This window comes from Glandiceps talaboti, chromosome 20, assembly GCF_964340395.1.
Source record: "Glandiceps talaboti chromosome 20, keGlaTala1.1, whole genome shotgun sequence".
Lineage (NCBI taxonomy): Eukaryota > Metazoa > Hemichordata > Enteropneusta > Spengelidae > Glandiceps > Glandiceps talaboti.
This window is the reverse complement of record NC_135568.1, coordinates 763,802-784,560: the sequence shown is the minus strand read 5'-3', so window position 1 is coordinate 784,560 and position 20,759 is coordinate 763,802. Positions and strand designations below refer to the sequence as shown.

The 20,759-nt window shown below is 35.4% G+C and overlaps 1 protein-coding gene across 3 annotated transcripts in view; it reads left to right on the top strand.

The window, feature by feature from the left end:
- The window catches only part of LOC144450909 (activin receptor type-1-like), a 56,570-nt gene that overhangs the window by 32,104 nt on the left and 3,707 nt on the right, over positions 1–20,759 (top strand). For all 3 annotated transcript variants that reach the window (XM_078141670.1, XM_078141671.1, XM_078141669.1), the window contains exons 2-6: positions 16,422–16,552; positions 17,092–17,236; positions 18,508–18,722; positions 19,118–19,217; positions 20,128–20,748. In XM_078141670.1, the coding sequence (XP_077997796.1) occupies positions 16,422–16,552; positions 17,092–17,236; positions 18,508–18,722; positions 19,118–19,217; positions 20,128–20,748 (1,212 nt within the window). The remainder of the gene's footprint in view (positions 1–16,421; positions 16,553–17,091; positions 17,237–18,507; positions 18,723–19,117; positions 19,218–20,127; positions 20,749–20,759) is intronic.

The following is a 20,759-nucleotide window of genomic DNA, read 5'->3' as shown; positions in this document are numbered from 1 at the left end:
AAAACATTTGTTGATGGTACTGTGTATGCTAACTTGATGTCCATATGTAAACAAGTATGATAGAAGTCTGGACATGTAATTCTGCTCACTTTGTATGGGTTGAACTTTACGTAGTAAAATTTTTAGTATGTTTTTCGATGAACAAAATATAACAAAATATAACAGCTGTTTTAGCTTTACCTACCATTTTGATTTGGAAACCAGTGTAAATAAACTTTAGCTCCAGAGTCTCAGGTAGATTTTAGTAGCAAACCTTTTTTAACAAAAATACACATGTTGCTGCCCACCAACCATATCACTGTGGTTGTTAACGTTGTGACCTTTGACCTTTTATCAGAGGAGTCTCTATATCCCATTCCTGTGTGTCATATTACTCATAAAACCTTAATACAAATGTACATCACTCCAAATTAATTGGTTCACTTTAATCCACAGCTAACATACTTTGTTTTCATGCCTGTAAACACTCTTTCACCAGGTACAAGAATGTAGCTGGAATGCTGTTGAGAGAGAGAGAAATGTTACTCTTTTTAATTTCTTTTCTTAAAATTCTCATAGTGCCTTGCCAAATACTCATTTTCTGGTATTGTGGAGTGAAATTGATCAATTAGATGTGCATGTATGTTATTGCTAGATTGCTGTATATTATAACTGCATTGAGCAGTAAGGTGTGAAACAACATCAAAGAAGTGGTCTAAGAGTACTAGAATTACTTTCCTTTGAGATAACCGACCAAGTGTAGGCAAGTGACACTTGTTTTGTGTCTGAAATTTACCAGTTTGAGCATTTGTCACCTTTTTTGTAGATTTGTCAACTAGCAGTAGCTAATTGGGGTGGGTGCAATCACAGCACCACTTGAGAGTTTGGTTAATAAACAATCTATAGTGGCAAAGCTCACACTTAGATGTGACAATGTTGCTATGTGTGCTCACCATTGCGAATTGTTACAACACAGACAACCTGGCACCATTGAGTACCTGGTCTCACACAAGTACCTGTACATCAGAAGGCTTGATTGGAATTCCATTCTAAAACTAAAAACACATTTACAGCTATATCACCATAATGAGAAGGGTAATAAGATAGAATGGTCATGGGGGTTTTCCGGTCACTCTGAAAAAAGAGATTTCGGTCACTCTGGAAAAGTGGGAAAAAGATGAGTGAATGCCTTTGTGATGACAGAGGTGATATTAATATCAACCATACAGAAAGAGAAACTGTTGAAACTACTCCGCCTCCCACTCCCCAGGACTCCCTGTAAATACTAAATAGTTCCTTTCTTTCTGGTTATTGGACAAAAGCTGTCCAACACCTTCCTATTGACATACTCAGCTGCTGGGAAGTCTTATTGATCGTGAGGCTGACTATGCTGAAAAGGCCATTATAGGCTTTTGTTTGCCGCCTAAAGAAATGGGAAAGCTGAAGAGTAAACATAGCCAGCGGCCTCCGCTGCTTAGAAAGAAACTTTGACAAGAGTGAATGCGGATGATTATGTAAAAATGGAATGCCTGCCGATTGGCAAGAAAGGAGATGTATAGTGAAGTCAAACATTTAACTGTTGTAATGCTATGTTCTACTTGAAACTGGTGTAAACTGGTCTCATCCTAAGCTTCGTTACCATGGAAGTGTTTTCCTTAAAATCTTGGGGGGGGGGGGGGGGGGGAGTTTTATGATCCGGGATTATGAAGGAATTTGTCAGATTTTAGGAAAAAAGTACAAATTGTAATTCTAAAACGACTTAAAGGTTTGAGAGTGTTAATAGAATCCACAGTAGCGTGTTCTTGTTTGGGATACATGTCCATACGCATTAGCATGTAAGTAGGAATTAAGAGGGCCAGAGTACTTTTTTAAACCGAGACAATAAAATCACTGATTTGCACAGAAGTCAAATGAGTGGATGCAATGTCGTAATAAGTACGTTATTCTATCACCGTGACTCTGTAGCGAAAATCTTGAGATGGATGAAATTCGCGACTTTATGCATACTTGAGGATTCACTTAAAAACACTTTATTTTAGCATTCAAAGATTAAAACCAGTCATATAACATGAAGAAGGACTTTTACACAGAAGTGCTAAATGTGTTTATTGCTGTTAACTGCCTGGCATACAGGTTGAAATCTAATTGACCAACTACAGTACAAAAACACAACAAAAGACCGTATCCCCAATGACCATGCTAAACCATAAACGAGAAAGCAGGGTCATAAAATTAAAAAAAAAATGCCACAAGATCTTATAAAAATGTTGCAGTTTATAATGTTAATCCTCAGATATACCTGTAACCAGTTCCATGCATGTCTTAATCTGTTAGCATATCAAGTCTGCCCAATTAGAAAAAACAAAACACCCCTCCAAATCAATGCTATTCATGCAGTTGGGTAGAATCAGTCTTGAGTTTCAAAGGCTTTTAGGTTATAAAGACCCATCAATCCATCATCACCCTACACGGAAGGGTAGGGTCTATTATCAATCTAGGTAAAGATTGTGTTTTTTCCTGGTTAAAGGCCCATGTTTGAATCCCAGGTTCTTGTATCAGTTGTGTTTTATCAGTTGAGCCCTAAGGATTAAATAGGTGATTTGTAAATCTTTTTTTTTATAACTCTGCCAGACAACTGTTTTTTACACCAAAATTTTAATCCCTACCCAAACTGGACCTTTAAGTACTGCTACTACCACATTACACATTGTGTGTGTTGCATTGGCCAACATTAAAATGGTGTTCATTTGCTGAAATCCTTGACTGGAAAATCAATCAAACAGTGTGGTTGGTGCATTGACCAGCGGTACATGTAGTAGTGTTGGCATTACCATTGAACCCATTGACCAAAGGTGAACTGCTGGGTCAGTATCAAATGTTACATACTTCTCAGTTGTCCAGACCAAAGATATGGCCTTCGTGGTACATGTAGTTTTGTCTGTTGTCCAGACCAAAGATATGGCCTTCGTGGTACATGTAGTTTTGTCTGTTGTTCAGACCTAAGTTATGACCTCTGTAGTACATATACAAGTAGTTTGTCTGATGAGTCCAGTCCGTAAAAGCATAGCCTTTTTACTTCACAATCTGTGATTTTGCTGCACTGTCTCTCTCACTAACTGCTTGATGTAAACATGTTAGTATAGACATTACCCACAAACCCTGTTGTTCCACTTGATGTAAAGGTTAGTGTGCACATTACCCATAAACCCTGTTGTTCCACTTGATGTAAACATGTTAGTATGGACATTACCCACAAACCCTGTTGCTCCTCTTGATGTAAACATGTTAGTATGGACATTACCCACAAACCCTGTTGTTCCACTTGATGTAAAAATGTTAGTATGGACATTACCCACACACCCTGTTGTTCCACACTTATGTAAACAGGCTAGTGTGGATATTACCCACAAACCCTGTTGCTCCTCTTGATGTAAACTGATTAGTATAGACATTACCCACAAAACCTGTTGTTCCACTGACCAAAGGTATATATGGACATGTAGTGTACTTTTGCTAGTTCAGTACCATAGACACTTTATTTAGCTGATGTTCCTTTTGGTAGTTTTGTCTGATGATTCAATACAGGTCTCCAGTAGTACAGTATCCAACACACACTATGTTCACTTCGTTTGGTCCAAAGTTACAAGAATGTTCATTTTTACAACCACTAAGGGACGATCATGCAATGTCACACAAGGTCAATAAGCGAACTTCGTTCATTTATTGGGGGTATAGTAGGGGGTCTGGTGTCAATGTGATTGCTGAACTTCATTTTCGCACTTCTAACCAAATTTTGACAGAAAACTTTCACTCCTTCAATGATAACAGTTTTTAAATTTACTACTGAGATGTTTATAAGTTGATAAAAATTTACTTGTAATGTGAGATATGGTGCTGGATTTCTGGTACTATTTTAATGTCTTGTTAATCAAGTTTTTACATTACATCGATCATAGTGGTGTGACCACTACAGTTTTCATTATAGTTTACATCATATATAAATGTTTGATGTCGCACTCATGAACGTTCTTGTAGGGGGAGGGGGGGGGTTTGACCTAAATGAATGACGTTCACTTGTTGAGCTTGTGCGACTTTGTGCGATCGTCTCTAATGATTACCGTACATAATGTTGACATGTCATTGGCCAAAGATATATGTTGTATTCTCTGCTGGTTTCATACAGGCATTACCATTTGACACCAGCCTAACCATTGAAGTCACCAGAGTTACCATTAACTGACACCCTTCACCAGGTTGATTTCAGCTGTGCCCTCTCAGGACACTTGATCTGAAATCAAACCAAATTGAAATTCTTGGCAAGAGTTTCAAATTGATGTGATAATGTTGAATGCAAGTTCAACCGTAATGTTTGATTTCCATGGTTTGGGGTTATTATTACCATCTTATCAGTGGAACCATAAGAATTGAATAACAACATTCTAATTTTATTCACAACTTTTTCTAAAGCTCAGTCAGGAAACCCTTTCACACCCCAGTTGACTCCAAAGTTTGGCCCAAACCTGACATGGACCTTTAAAGTTTAAGATAAGTGTTCCCCAGTGTTTTTGAAAGTAGATAAATTTTACTTCAGTTGCAGGCAGCTGTCAGAGTGAAATAGTGTATTCATAACTATGCTAGTTTTATCAGATTTCCTCCTTTCTGTTACCATGGTTCCCAGCCCTTAACAAAAATACTGGCTTCCTTGAACATTACACAGTGACAGGCCAGTTGTAATCTTGTATACACATTACAAATATCATTAGTCCTGAAGATGTTACAGACAGACTTTTCACTGGCATAAGTTTCCTGTTTGACCACACAGCCAGTATTGTACAAGTCTGTTTGACCACACAGCCAGCCAGAATTGTAGAGAATCTGTTTGACCACACAGCCAGTCTTGTACAGAGTCCCATTAATCATCATTTACAACTAATAAGTACATCCCAGCATTGCTACTGTATTGACCTACATTATAGTCACTATCTATGTAGGTGTGAAAGTTGATAGTCATTAAGATATAAATCAGTCTTTCCTATTAAAGTATTAAACTGTTTGCAGTGTCTTTTTTGCTAAGATTTTGATGTAACCTTGGTAACAGAAAATGTAAAAGTCTATTAATTAAAGCTGCACTAGCTGCAACTGAAATGTTTTTTTGTGAAAGTGAACTTTTTCTTTTTTTTTCTTTTTTTTTAAAGACATAATTGATTTATTCTTAATATTGTACAACCTGAACAGTATTGAACCATCTGTGGCAAAGTGTATTTGTATAGCTGTACACATAATATGGTACAATAATTTTTACCAGAATTGATTTCCGAGTCCGCACCCTAAAAACAGTGCCCCCAATGATTTCAACATGTTGCTATACTACTTACGGATAAAACATGTACAATATCTAATTATTGGTATTTGAACAATTTTCAGTGAATTTATTTTGGGCTGTCTGATTGAAAAAAAAATACTCTAGTTATAAGCTAATATAGTTTTAAACATTATCCAATGTTTTCTGCAAATGCCATGGAACTTGATATTACTTTGTTAATATTACAAAATGTACATGGTTGATATCACATGGTTAATATTACAAAATGTACATGGTAACACATGGTATATTTATTATTACTATGGCTATAGATCCCTTGTACAACAATTTTTTTTTTATATTACATTGTTAATATTACATGGCTGATATTGCATGGTTAATATTACATGGCTGATATTACAAAATGTATGTGGTTAATATTACATTGTTGATATTACATGGTTAATATTACATTGTTGATATTACATGGTTGATATTACACAGTTAATATTACATTGATATTACATAGTTGATATTACATGGTTGATATTACATAGTGTCCCCATTCAAGTCTGGCACTGTATACATTATACATGTATATAGGGTGTAATTACATAGAGTTACATACACCAAGGCATTATATGGGTGAATATTACATTGGTTAATTTAATGCCAAATAACATGATTCAGGTAAAGTGTAGATACATTACTTGATAGTATACTGAATTCAGCTTAGAAAGACATTTGTATTCAGCCAGTTTTGTTTTTCCAAATATTTCAGATGGAGAAGGTCCTCACTGTCTGTCATTTCGAAAAAATTAGGTAATAATTTGTGATTAATGAAATAGCACAAGAAGCTATTAAAGTCCTTTATAAAAACACAACTGATCTATCATTGCCATATTAAAAATATTAACTATGATTTATCATAATGATTGCTAAAATCAATTTCTAGGGAATTTATCAGAATATATTTTTTGTTCTTTCACAAATAATGTACAGTCTTAGAATAGTTTCCATGTAATGACAAGTATTGTGAGAGTTATTATTGCACAAGACGGACGTTGAATTTTAAATCTTAACATTAAAGTGGCCATATGGATGAGAATTTGGTATTTATTTTGGATTTTTATTTGATAAAACAGCTTCACTATGTTTTTCTACTTGAAAAAATAATGCGAAATACATGTAACATATACCAAGTCCATGTTCACATCTCAATAAACGGCAAAACATTAAACAATGTGTATTAAAATGTTTGTTATTGTACGTACAATAACACACTTTTTACACTTTTTGCATCTTTTTACAATGTATTGAGTTATGAACACGGACTTGGTATATGTTATTTCACATTATTTTTTCCAGTAGAAAAACATAGTGAAGCTGTTTTATTAAATAAAAATCCAAAAGAAATACCAAATTCTCATCCATATGGCCACTTTAAAGTTAAACATGTTTAAAACTCAGCTTGTCTGTCTTTAAAGTTCTGTCCAGCATTAAAGTATACATCAACAGTGTTCATTCTCTTCATCTTAACATTTGTATTGATCACTAAAAAGTAAACAGAAAATGATTATATTCCACAAAGTTTTCTCAAAGTTTGAAGACAAGTCTGTTTTAAATGGCAGCTGCATTGTGACAAGACTTGACTACTTTGACTGACAAATATGTCATTGTAAGGAGTTGCCAATTCGTTATTATTTTTATCGTTTTTTTTCGTTGACGTGTTATCACCTCTGGTGAGCTAATCGCTAGCTATCAGCTTTCCCCTCAAGTGTTTCCAGTGTTCCGTGACGTAAACCAAACAGTAACGTAGAATTGAAGTAGTTGACAGGCCTTCAGTCATGCGATACCTGGTCAAACATACCTGTGCAGTATTAGAGTTACCAGAACAAGTAGGACCTAACCAACAATAACATATACCGTAGATTTTGTACTTGAGTGAAACACTAGGTTTGTATACACTCTCAACAAGCTGTGCTTGTATCTATTACCGTTTCCGGAAGGTAAAATATCTGTTCACGCAAACTCATTTGTCAGGAACATATACACATGTACATTAACATACCTGTATAGCGTTAGAGTTACCTGCACAAGAAACTACTAACTACAGGCCCTTGAATCAGTCTCTATGAACATTTTTGAAAAAATTTTATAGTAAAAAAGAAAATTCATATAGATTGATTCCAGTGCCTGTGGTCCTAACCAAGAATAGCATATCACGTACTGTAGTGTAATACAGGGTGTGTGTACACTCTCAATCAACAAGCTGTGGTTTTATCTGTTACATTTTCCGTAAGGTAAAATGTCTCTTCACGCAAACTAGTTGCTGTGAACATATAGAGTAACATGTAATTGGCCATTAGGCAAATAAAAACTGTGAAACAATTATGAACTAACAACTACAGAGGTTTAGAAATTTCAGAAATTAGATTTAATAGTTAATTATAATAGACTGTGGCACCAGTATAAAGGTCTGTCTTTAATGAGTTAATATATACAAATGAGACACTTATAAAAGCTGTATTTGACAAAATATGGAATTTTAAGATTTAGTTTAAGATATATTATCCAAAAAAGATTATTAATGTATATAATATAATACATTAATAAATGATAGTGTTTATTCAATGTATTGCACTCATAGTTCATTTTTTTGTCACTTTTACATTTTATGCAAACAAATTAGTGTAATTAGTTTCAAATCTTTAATCTCGCTATGAAAGTTTTGTTTTCTTTATACATATCCTTATATATACATGTATCATATATATATATATTATCTTTCAAAGATTTATGAAATAATTTCAGTGTAACTAATTATCAAATGTTCAATTTTGTCACAAAAAACAAAAGGTTTTTATTTTGTGTTAGGAATGAGATCAATAGTTCAGTGTAGGATAAAACACTAATTACAATTCTTATCGTTAGACCTCACACCCCCACTCCCTCCCCCTTCTAACTACATTGCATTGTTTCAGACAACACAATCAGTATGTAGTAGTACGTAGACTTACTATTACTAGTATTAATACAAAGCCCTCATTCCTACCGTGTATTTTAGTGCCATGCATTTATTATAGAGAAACTTCTTCTATTTCTCAATTAGACAATATTTGTTAGAAACATTTGTATTTATTGCCACATTCAGATCCATTAAAAGTAAAAATTATTTTTTGTAGGATGGCTCAAACCCTTCCTCCCCCCAAACTAAAAGACTTTAGTTTTTTCTCGTACATTGAACTACCGATCTCAGCCTTATTGCTGTGTGAATTGATTTTTTGAGTGTCTCTGTGAAAAGTTTGAGTAAAAGTGTTAACTTTATAGATTTGTGCAGGTATAGAATTGTATATGGTAATCCTAGTTAAATGTTGACACAATCAATAAATTGATTATGTACACGAGTCTGGTTAAAATTTCACCTAAAGTTTGACTTTATCCAACTATATCAGCTTTTCTGGTGTCTTTTGCCAAATCATGTGGTTTTTTTAGCATTAACTAATTGGAAAAGAGAAGTCCTTAGAGAGTATGGTGTAAGAGATTATTATAGGCTGTAAGATTATACATTATAATTTGGTTTAGAATCGATAATCCGAGGTGTCAAGTCAGTGTTTAATAGCTGATGTTTTCAGCTAAATGAGGCATGATGTTAGACTTTTTACCTTTACAGCTACCTACAAGAGAGACCATTAGAGATCGACGTGGAAAATTACAGGTTTCCCTTTCCACTTTCCAGTCTAAATGCCATCTAACAAAGCTGTGTTCATAATTGGCTTTGTGTGAATAATTCTATATAGAGCTGTATAATGTACACACTAATAGCTACTTGCACCACTGTAGGCGTGAAGGCTAATTGTGAGGAAAACTTTCATTACAAAGGCCGTAATCTGGTCTTTTTATTGAGCTTTATTGTCCATTCCATTTCTATGGATTAGACATCGCCCTCGTCCAGGTGTTTGGGCATCAATCATTGATTGGTCTCAGGTGCAGCGCTAACACCACAATCAATTCTTTTTTTACTCTCGTCACCTGATGACCTTATTGGAGACAGAAAGTTATCAGCCTGTACAGTAGTTCAGTATTTCTGGACTAGTCATCCCAATCAACTTTTTTTCTTAATGATAACACATGTATTGTGTATTTGTATGACAGTATTTTGTGGTGAGGGCGGTAAGTAGGTAAGATCTACTTGCATGTTAAGTACTCCATACCATTGTTAGGTTCATGCTTAGGTCACCTTGGAAAAAATCGACTATAAACTACTTCATGCCAATCCTATATCTTTGACTTTTGGTCTGAAACTTTTAGTAAAAACTCTGTTAAACTTCTCTTAAGTTGGGGGTAGTACGTAAAGTTTACCTGTAAGATCTATAATCTCTATGTGCGGTTTCTTCAAAAAGTTTCAAATCTACTGCTGTAAATTATAGTACAGTACAAAAATCTGATCATAATTGCTGTTTTATACTTGTTGTTTATGATAGCATAAGTGTAAAAAAAGTTTTTAAATCTAACGTTCGTTACAGTTTTTAAATCCATTCCTAATTGCTGTCTTTTATGTTTGTTGTTTTGGGGTTTCTCCCAAAAAGTTTGTTGAAATGACCACAGTAACTTACAGTACATTTCTAAAAACTGTTTATTGTTATTGAAAATCTACTTTTAATGTTATAAATTACAGTAGAGCGCTTCTATAACCTGCTTGTAATCATTAAAAAACTGTTTTACCTCTACTGCTGTAACTTTCAGTACAGCTCACAATAACTGTCTGTTATGTGTTGTTTTGAGTTTCACCAAAATAGTTTTTGGTGCAGCTAGCTCATAATTGCTATGTAGCATGTTTGTTGTTTTGAGTTTCACCAAAACAGTTTGTAACTCAACTACCATGACTTACTCTAAATTACAGTACAACTCTAGTCACCATCTTTTATGTGTTGTTGGGGACAGTAAGTACTTGTAAATGTAGCTAAAATCACCTCAATGCCTCAGTTCCATAAATTAGTTATTCAAGCACCACTCATCAAAAATTGTTCCCAAACTACTACACAAGTCATTCTGTGTAGATATTTTATCAGATTTCTCTAGTTTTGATCGTTGTCAAAGTTCTGAAATCTTTACAAGTTTACATAACTTTGTGAATGTGCAAAGTCACCAAAGACATTCTCAAACATTATTAATTATAATATTACATGGTTTGTTGTCATGTTCTGTTTTTCCTACATATAGGGGGTGACTGGTATTAAGTTCAATAGCCATAGCATGTGATGTTTTTCATTAAAAAAAATAAAATAAGGGTTGGGAGAGGGGGTGACAGGTATTAAGTTCAATAGCCATAGTGTGTGATGGTGTTTTTTGTTGACATGTTCCTGAATTGCTAGAGTCCTTGGACAAGATGTGAACCATACTTGTACCCAAGTAAACCCAGGTATATAAGTGGGGACCTGGTAGGATGGAGGTTCAGGGGTGAACAAATCATTTTGTGAACTGGTGGTCCCCGGACCAGTGCCTTAAAAAACCCAGTGGTCCTGCTGAAAGAATTAGTGGTCTCAGGTCCCACTAATGTGAAACATTAAAATCTTAACCTATGAATCTGTTTATTCAGATGACTTTTTAACATAGTTATTAACAGTAAGGTACTGGTCCAACGGACCAGACAAGGTAAAATTTGTGTGGTCCGCCCCGGACCCAGGACCAGTGGATTTGTTCACCCGTGAGGTTGCTGTGTGATGGATTCAATCATATCCATTACAAAGACAGCATGTGCCCATATAATGGGTGGTTGTGACATTATGGGTCCATGCCAGGGGTAGTGGTTGTAAGGCACTTTGCACACTGAGTAGAAAGTACTGTATAAGAATGTATGCTATAGTATTAATATCAATGTAGGCAGTGTTAATTGGCATGGTTCTTGTTTACATTGTAATCTATATATTTTGCAATCCAACCAACCAGAATTATCTGTACATACAAATTCATTTCACCGATTTTACCTAGAGGGCTACAAGTTATCAAGAAAACAAATTATGCATGTAAAACTAACTTGTAATAACAGGGTATAGATTGCACAAATTAAATGCAATACATACATACAATTTTGCCTCTAGAAGTGCTGTGACCTTTGACCTGATACAGATGATGAGTATTACAATCCATGGACATGACAGTATAAAACGATGCCATCTAAGTATAAACCTATCACATTAGTACTCAATCAGTTACAAATAAAGCTTATCTAGGTAAGGGGATATCTCAATTTATCACATAAGCTGATCAAATGAAATTGATGTCGTTAGATTAGAAGGCCCTTCCTTAGCAATCTAATTTCTAAACCAATGATTTCACATGGGATTTCAGCCTTGCCTTGTCGACATCAGTACAGACTGCATGGATGTAGCTTATTACATATATAATGTGGGCGATTACAGTAAAACGTAGGTGGAAATGTACACTTTACGAGATAGAGTTTCTGATTTAGCAGGTGAAAATGGTAAAAGTTGTAGACAGTTGTGTTGTCAGGTACTGGTTTTCATCTACATTCCTGAGACTGACGTTACAATATGATAAACTTTTAAGACCAATGTATTACATTAAACTTTTGTTCCAAACACAAACTTGAAAATTGTTACCAGAAATGTTCAACTGTTTCAGGTTACAATTTTCAAGTTTGTGTCTGGCACAAAAGTTTCATTTTAAATAAACTCAGATGAAGTTTCATTTGAAGGACTTTCAAGACTGTTGATACAATTTATAAACTTTCAAGAACAAAAATATGTGTTTATTAAGTAAATAAATAATATTATCGTTGCAGATTCCTAATATACAGTCATTTGTCATGTGTTTATTTAAATATAAAAACCTTGATGATATCAATTTTGATAAAAAAGGACATACATCTAGACTTGGTATTTTTAGTGAGGTCATTATAACAAAATATTGCCAGATTAAAAAGTATCTCAGTATATATCCTTTCGGACTGTCGTACTTAATCTACTAGTTATGTTTCTCCTCCTTCACCCCTCCCCCCCCCCCTCCCCCCCCCCCCCCCCAATAAAAAAAATAAATTGATGCCAGCTATGGCAGGGCTAGGAAAACACCACATTAGCACAAATGATCTGAATGAAAATTATCATTTACTGCTGTCAATAACAAATAGTTCAGAGTTTCCTTCTGATTTTAATTATCATTTCTAAGTCATTCAGACAGTTAAAGTATGTTATAAATTGAAAGTATCATCAACATGTACTCATACATTTACTTTTTTTTGACTGGCCCTTTATTTTGAAGTACTTAAATATGATGAGAAACACAGAATTAACTATGAGCACCCTTTCTAAATTTCATCCATCTACATGTAGTAAAGACCATTGGATGGATGAATTTCAGTTTCAATATTTCTACAAAAATGTGAGATGACCCCTAATTGATATTAATAGTATATTTCTGTAATAACAGATGAGTTGATGAGATGATTCATTTTGATAGTATTAAAGTATGTTATCAGAACAAGCTAGTCTTTAGATTAATTGACCGCAGGCAAAAAGTATAAAGATATGCAATGTGCAGCATTCACCATTCACTTTTTTGTGTGGTTGTTTTGAATTAGGGTCAGTATGGGTGGGAAGGGGCACAACAACAGGGGGTAAAACTGCCATTGAAGATGAAATTAAAGTGAAGGAAAATTGTCTAAAGCTATTATATAGTTGTTTGAATGCATGGTAGTGTGTGCTAAATAGTCTTCAATTTGACTTAAATCGATCAGTCCTGTATATAACCACGTTTGCTCTATTTTCAGTCGTTTAGCTCATTAGGGAAAAATGTTTTACCCCCAGGGGACTGATATCCATAAAAATGAAAGAGAGAAATGTTTCAACTGTAGTATGAATCTTTGTGGTTGTGAAGAATTGTGTTGTCAAAACGAACAATATAGTCTGTGAATGTTTGCTTACCTGTCTACCAGTTCCAGTTCTGTAGGATATTGACAAATTGTATTTTCCTGTAGGTTGGACTCACTGTTAGTAGTGATGCATAGAAGGTTAAAACGTGTTGGCTGAAGTTTTTTGTTTTAGAGTTTAAGGAAGACAAGTTTGAAGAGTTCATGTATTAGTACCAGAAAACATACAAAAGTAGTCAGGCATAGACGTACATGTATGTAAATCAAATGTACGTGCATGTACACTGAATTTGTTGAAAGTTACAGAATTTTATAGTGAAAGTAATTCACATGCAGTCTTTAGGGACCTTGTATTTGTATACATGTGTGTACATGCATGTATGCACACACACACGCACGCACGCACACACGCGCACACGCGCGCGCACACACACACACACACACACACACACACACACACACACACACACACACACACACACACACACACACACACACACACACACACACACACACGCATGCATGCCCGTACATACACAGGCAGGCAGGCATGCAGAGAAACAGACAAACACACACACACATACTTGTAACATGCTCCAGTGTTCCTTTGGAAGTTTTTGGGGGTTGGGGCGATTCTTTGAGATCATGCAAGGTTGGTGATCAAGAATGTGTGACCACCATAATTATAGAGGCATGTCTCATAGATGGAAACCTATTTTGTGTTGATTAATGATTTGCCGTAAACACTGTTAAGTGGCTAATAGCTAAATAATGAGTTACTTATATCACTGATTCAAAGGTGATTATTATTTCTCTTGCCAGTTTATCTTCCTTCTCTCCTGTCATTTTCACAGTTGGTGGTGATAATAAAAATGTATGGGTTGATAGAATTTGCTCAAACTTTATAGTGAAAGTAACTTACATGCAAAGTCTTAAAGAACCTTGTATTTGTATTGAAACAGGTCACTTGGTATCCAGAGATGTACAAAAAATGCTACTAAAAAAGTGTTATGTACACAATGATTGCAAAAATCTATCATGCGTGATGGATAAGGTTACTTGTGTGTTGTACGTTCACATGTAATACAAGGTTCACCACATCTCGCATCTGGTGACAGAATCTCCCTTTTCCTTTTGTCTAAATGACTAATTATTATCATATTGGTGTTCCATTTCTTGTAAGTTAGACATAGCCTTATAAATTTGTGAATTTTTATCAAATTTTCACATTATTTTGACTCGTAAACTTTCTGTTATACTTATAGATATATTGTAAACTAGGTGAGGTTTACCATCTGTTGGTCAAATCACTCATTTGCGGTTTTCCACTTGAAACAAGACAATTCCAAAAGTGTTAAGCTTGTTAACATTTTGACATAAACTGTCAAATTTGGAGAATTTGGTCACTTATTTTTCAGCATTTTTGGCTAATGTTTTCGTATAGGGTGGGTATGAATGGTAGCATAAGGTATAAAGGTGAGAATACAACAAAACACCTGCAACAGAACCCTGTCATTGATAGTTTTGTTTGTATCCAAGAAGACAAAATAATTGGAAAAGAAAAATACCAACAGTAGGAAACACAAAGGTAGCATAGTATGTGAATAGATTGTAGGAATGGTGGACACCTGCACCACAACCAACATTTTTGCATGTCTCTATGGATAAAAGGGTACTTGGTTGTTAGGGTATGTAGTCGCCCAAAGCCTTAATTAAAACTTTGAATTGTAATGAAACCGTGGTTGAAATATATTTCTATAAGGTTTGTTTGTCATGAAAGGTGTTATGATGGCTATATGAGGCGGGTTGCCAATTAGACCAACGACATGTCTGCAGGTCAAACTTTTTTCAGAATATCTATGATAGCATTACAAAACCACTGGCTCACCTCCCAGTGTCACCAGTTGGCAAGATTTATCATCTAACGTTACGGGACATTAATTAAAATTTGGTGCTACTTTTTAGGTTTAGAAGTCTTTCTAGATCTCACCCCTTCGTAGTTTCAAGTAAATTTTGACAAAAGTAAAATACACATTTTCTTTTTTACCCAATTTTTATTTAATTTTAGTCCAGTATCGTACGCGTAGACTTGATGTTTTTAAATCAGTTTATTTCTTGACAAAAATTATTTGTTTTGGAACTTTTTTTTTTTAATTATAATTCCTGCCTTTTTAAAATTTGATTTAGAACCAGTATCATAGACGTAATATCTCTCAATCAGTTTATGATAAAACTAAATTTTAAAAAGTGGTCATTTCGCAAAAATTTCATTAAAATAGTTTCCATATTTGTGAATAATGTTTAAGACTGTTGAAGCATGACGCATGTTGCTCAGGTGACAGTAAGGTCAAGCATCTGGTGCCAAGCTGGGTTTTCATGCTTGTATTGTTTTCCTACCGCCAGACACACATCATTAATTTTGTACATGCTGAACGTAGGGGGATAGAAGTTCACTGGTATGGTATGGTGTTTCTAAAATTGTTAACACAGACACACATGACTGGACAAGATACTCTAGGGATTCTCACTATGGTATATTGGGTAACCAGACAACACACAGACTAATTACAGAAAGTCAAGTCGGTGTACTATGCATGCTATGGCTCATCAAGTTATAGAAAGTCCGGGAGTTTCAAACCACTCCTGAAAAGTGTCACAAGAAAGGATTTGATTCCTTTAGATTTTTTAGGAAATAACATTTGTGAACCGTCAACCATTGAAAAAAGTTGAATTTCTCATCACCTGACTAACAATGTTTGAGTAGTGAGATTTGTAATACAATGTGCTCACAGGAAATGACACTCCGGGAAAATAACTTTAAAACTTGAAGAATTTCTGATTAAATTCTGATTTAGAATTATGGCAGACAAACAAACAAGAATATACAAGGAATAGAGCTAAGTAAAGCAATTGAGCCATATTTCTACATCAGATTGGAAACTTAAAGTCTTTATCTATATATATGAACAATTATACCATTCATAAGCCAACTCTAACAGGTTCAAACAGAAAATAATGGATTTATTTAAAATATGTCAATAACAAAAAAGTGATAACCTCTCAATCGAAATACATGTACATGGGGATGGGGGAGGGGATATGAGGAAAACTTACAAAATACCCAGATAACGGCTACATTGGCAATTACAAATACCCAGAATATGGCTACTTTGACATTCATCATGGGGTTTTGCCATTTGAAAAGGATGTACCCTGTGATACTAATTTTGTGTTGTATTTTTTATTTTGTAGGCAATGAGGTGTTCAAGTGTTCATGCTATGATTTAGGTTGCCCATATGATGACAGAGATTACTGTGAAACCCATATCAGCTGTTATTCATCTGTTACCTTGACTGAAGAAGGAGATATTGACAGGCGTCTGGTAAGCTAAGAAGTTTAAAAGTTGAAATTTACATAGTTCAGCATGATCAGCAACATGGTGCCCTCTAACGATAGCAAAATTTTGTTGTTGTGAGTCAAAATGAGAAAAACTGAGATTTCTTGTGAGTCAGTCACCACATAGTAAGAGATAGGGGAACACCAAATTTTGGTGCATCACTAGAAATTGTGTGTGTCAGTGGCACGTCAAATTGGTTTAGAGGGCACACTGATCAGCAAGAAAAATGTTCCAGAAATTTCTGATAAATCCTCATAAGTTTTCTATTTACTCTGAAAATTTCATTTATTGAGCTGGTGTGACATCCTAATATTGTCCCTAACAGGACAGATAGCCAGGCTAGTTTAATTATACTGTACAGATAATCTAATCAAGGTCACATACTTGGTCTTGTTCAGATAATCAAATATCCATGCAATTACTGTTCAGATTACCAAATTATTGATGGTTAGTGGTCCAGATAACCAAATCGCATTGATTACGATATAACTAATCAAGTGTCACATGTGTTGATTTCATAATAGGGGTGTATGGGAAACCAAGACAGCAGTTTGATGACTTGTGGTAGTAATGCTGCAATTACATTAGTTGTACTGTGTTGTAGTGGAGAATACTGCAATCAAGAACTGGTACCTGAATTGCCACCAACTACACAAAAAACAGTCAGTGGTAAGTTATGTAGTAAACACATAGAACCAGCCAGTGGTAAGTTATGTAGTAAACACATAGAACCAGCCAGTGGTAAGTTATGTAGTAAACACATAGAACCAGCCAGTGGTAAGTTATGTAGTAAACACATAGAACCAGCCAGTGGTAAGTTATGTAGTAAACACATAGAACCAGCCAGTGGTAAGTTATGTAGTAAACACATAGAACCAGCCAGTGGTAAGTTATGTAGTAAACACATAGAACCAGCCAGTGGTAAGTTATGTAGTAAACACATAGAACCAGTCAGTGGTAAGTTATGTAGTAAACACATAGAACCAGCCAGTGGTAAGTTATGTAGTAAACACATAGAACCAGCCAGTGGTAAGTTATGTAGTAAACACATAGAACCAGCCTGTGGTAAGTTATGTAGTAAACACATAGAACCAGCCTGTGGTAAGTTATGTAGTAAACACATAGAACCAGCCTGTGGTAAGTTATGTAGTAAACACATAGAACCAGCTAGTGGTAAGTTATGTAGTAAACACATAGAACCAGCCTGTGGTAAGTTATGTAGTAAACACATAGAACCAGCCAGTGGTAAGTTATGTAGTAAACACATAGAACCAGTCAGTGGTAAGTTATGTAGTAAACACATAGAACCAGCCTGTGGTAAGTTATGTAGTAAACACATAGAACCAGCCAGTGGTAAGTTATGTAGTAAACACATAGAACCAGCCAGTGGTAAGTTATGTAGTAAACACATAGAACCAGCCAGTGGTAAGTTATGTAGTAAACACATAGAACCAGCCTGTGGTAAGTTATGTAGTAAACACATAGAACCAGCCAGTGGTAAGTTATGTAGTAAACACATAGAACCAGCCAGTGGTAAGTTATGTAGTAAACACATAGAACCAGCCTGTGGTAAGTTATGTAGTAAACACATAGAACCAGCCTGTGGTAAGTTATGTAGTAAACACATAGAACCAGCCTGTGGTAAGTTATGTAGTAAACACATGGAACCAGCCAGTGGTAAGTTATGTAGTAAACACATAGAACCAGCCAGTGGTAAGTTATGTACATGTAGTAAACACATAGAACCAGCCAGTGGTAAGTTATGTAGTAAACACATAGAACTAGGCAGCTACCCTATTTTTTGAAGCTATCAGAAACAAACATTGTTTTAATTTTTGCCTAACCATTCTGAATTTCTTTGGACCAATAACGAGTATTAAAACAGTATTATTCACAGATTTACTAAAAATTGAAGTTATTCTTTTTTTTCTGTATTTCAGATCAACATGGAGAATTGAGTTCATCTTATAGTCCAGCATCACTAGCTATTTCTATAGTGGCACCCATTGCTGCTCTGGTTGTGTGTATTATTGTAGCAGTCTTCATCTTTAGGAAACTTCATGAGAAGAGAATGAGAGATCTGAATGCCAGAGATCCTGAAAGACATCAAATCAATGGATTGACTGCTGTACCAGCTGGTGATAACACATTGCAGGTAAGTTAACTAAGCTATCACCAATCCTACCCACCTGTCAACCCCCTCCCCCTGGATTGACAGCTGTACATGCTGGTAATAACACAGTGCAAGTAAGCTAATTAACCTACCACCAATACTGCCCTCCTGTCAACTCCCCCCCCCCCCCCCCCTGGATTGACAGCTGTACATACTGGTAATAAGACAGTGCAAGTAAGCTAATTAACCTACCACCAATACTGCCCTCCTGTCAACTGCCCTTCCCCTCCTGTCACCCCACCCCCACCCCATCCCATGAACTTTCAAAATATCAGTTAGAGAAAAACAGTTTGATATTTTTGCCTTGCATATGGAGAAAAAAGTGTTAGATAAAAGTGAATGAGATAACATTGTTTACATTTGTGGTTTTTTTAAAGGAAATTATTGATGCATCGTGTACATCAGGAAGTGGTTCAGGATTACCATTCTTGGTACAGAGAACAGTAGCAAGACAAATCCAACTAGTGGAACAAGTTGGTGAGTCAATACCTGACTGTCTTTACAGTATTTCTAATGGAAGTATGAACAATGAAGTACTACAACATATTGATACATTACTGAACTTGCCATAATGCATTGACACAAATTTAGCTATAGTAGTCAAGACTACCTACTCAGTGGCAAAGTTAACAGTTTACTTTGATAACACTGCTGAACGGGTACACAGTTATTCATTGTTACAAATAAACCCAGTCTATTAGATGCTGTTATCACAGATAAACATACAGAGTGATGTATATAAGACAGCAAACCTCGGTAACTGTAAGAGGTGCCAAATTTGACATTTATTATTATTGAAGTCATCAGTAGTGATGCACACAATTGCAACACATCATGTGATGTGATCCTACCTCTATGAATGTTGTACAAAGACACAAAACTACTTTGGTAATGTATCAATATTTCAGTAATTCATTCATCATTCCTAGTACTATGGAAGCACTGTAAGTCTGTCTATTACTATTGCATTTAAATGGGGATAAACACTTAGGTGTATATGTCTCCACAGTCTCTCATCTTTGTGCCACATTTGAATAAGATTAGATCATACATGGCTGCAAAATACCTGCTGACTGGTGAGTATATGACGGAATAATTTATTCTTCCACACCATATTGGCTAATAAACACCAAATATGGAACCATGGCAATGTATTGGGACCAGTGTTATCAAAGCATAGCAGTGTAGGAGTCACTGAATTTTAAAACATTTCACTGAGAGTGGTCATAATGTTTGTAATACCGTAACACTTCACCAAGAAAGGTTGTAACTTTGCATTAGGTTTACACACTTTGATATTCAAGGGACATTTCATATTTAAAATCTCAACTAAAATAGAATTAAATTCCTTGTCTAACTCTTGATGTCTTGTTTTCCTGAATCACAGGCAAAGGTAGATATGGTGAAGTGTGGAGAGGTGTATACCAAGGTGAAAACATAGCAGTAAAGATCTTCAGTTCAAGGGATGAAAAATCTTGGTTCAGGGAAACAGAGATTTACAACACTGTGTTACTTCGTCATGACAACATCCTAGGATTTATCGCGTCGGATATGTGTTCTCGGAATTCTTGTACACAACTGTGGCTGATCACGCATTACCATGAATACGGTTCACTTTATGATTACTTAAATCACAACAGTCTGGACTCTGCAATTATGTTGCGATTCTTACTGACCGCTGTGAGCGGACTTGTACATTTGCATACAGAAATCTTTGGCTTGAAGGGAAAGCCAGCAATAGCCCACAGAGACATCAAGTCTAAAAATATTCTTGTGAAGAAAAACTTAACCTGCTGCATAGCAGATCTTGGACTTGCAGTTATGCATTCACAAGAAACAAATCAGATAGACATGGGTTCAAATAACCGTGTCGGTACAAAGCGGTACATGGCACCTGAACTATTGGATGAATCTATGGATCCAACTGCATTTGATTCATTTAAACGTATTGATCTGTACGCCCTTGGACTTGTGTTCTGGGAAGTAGCAAGGAGGTGTATAGTGGGAGGTAGGTGTTTT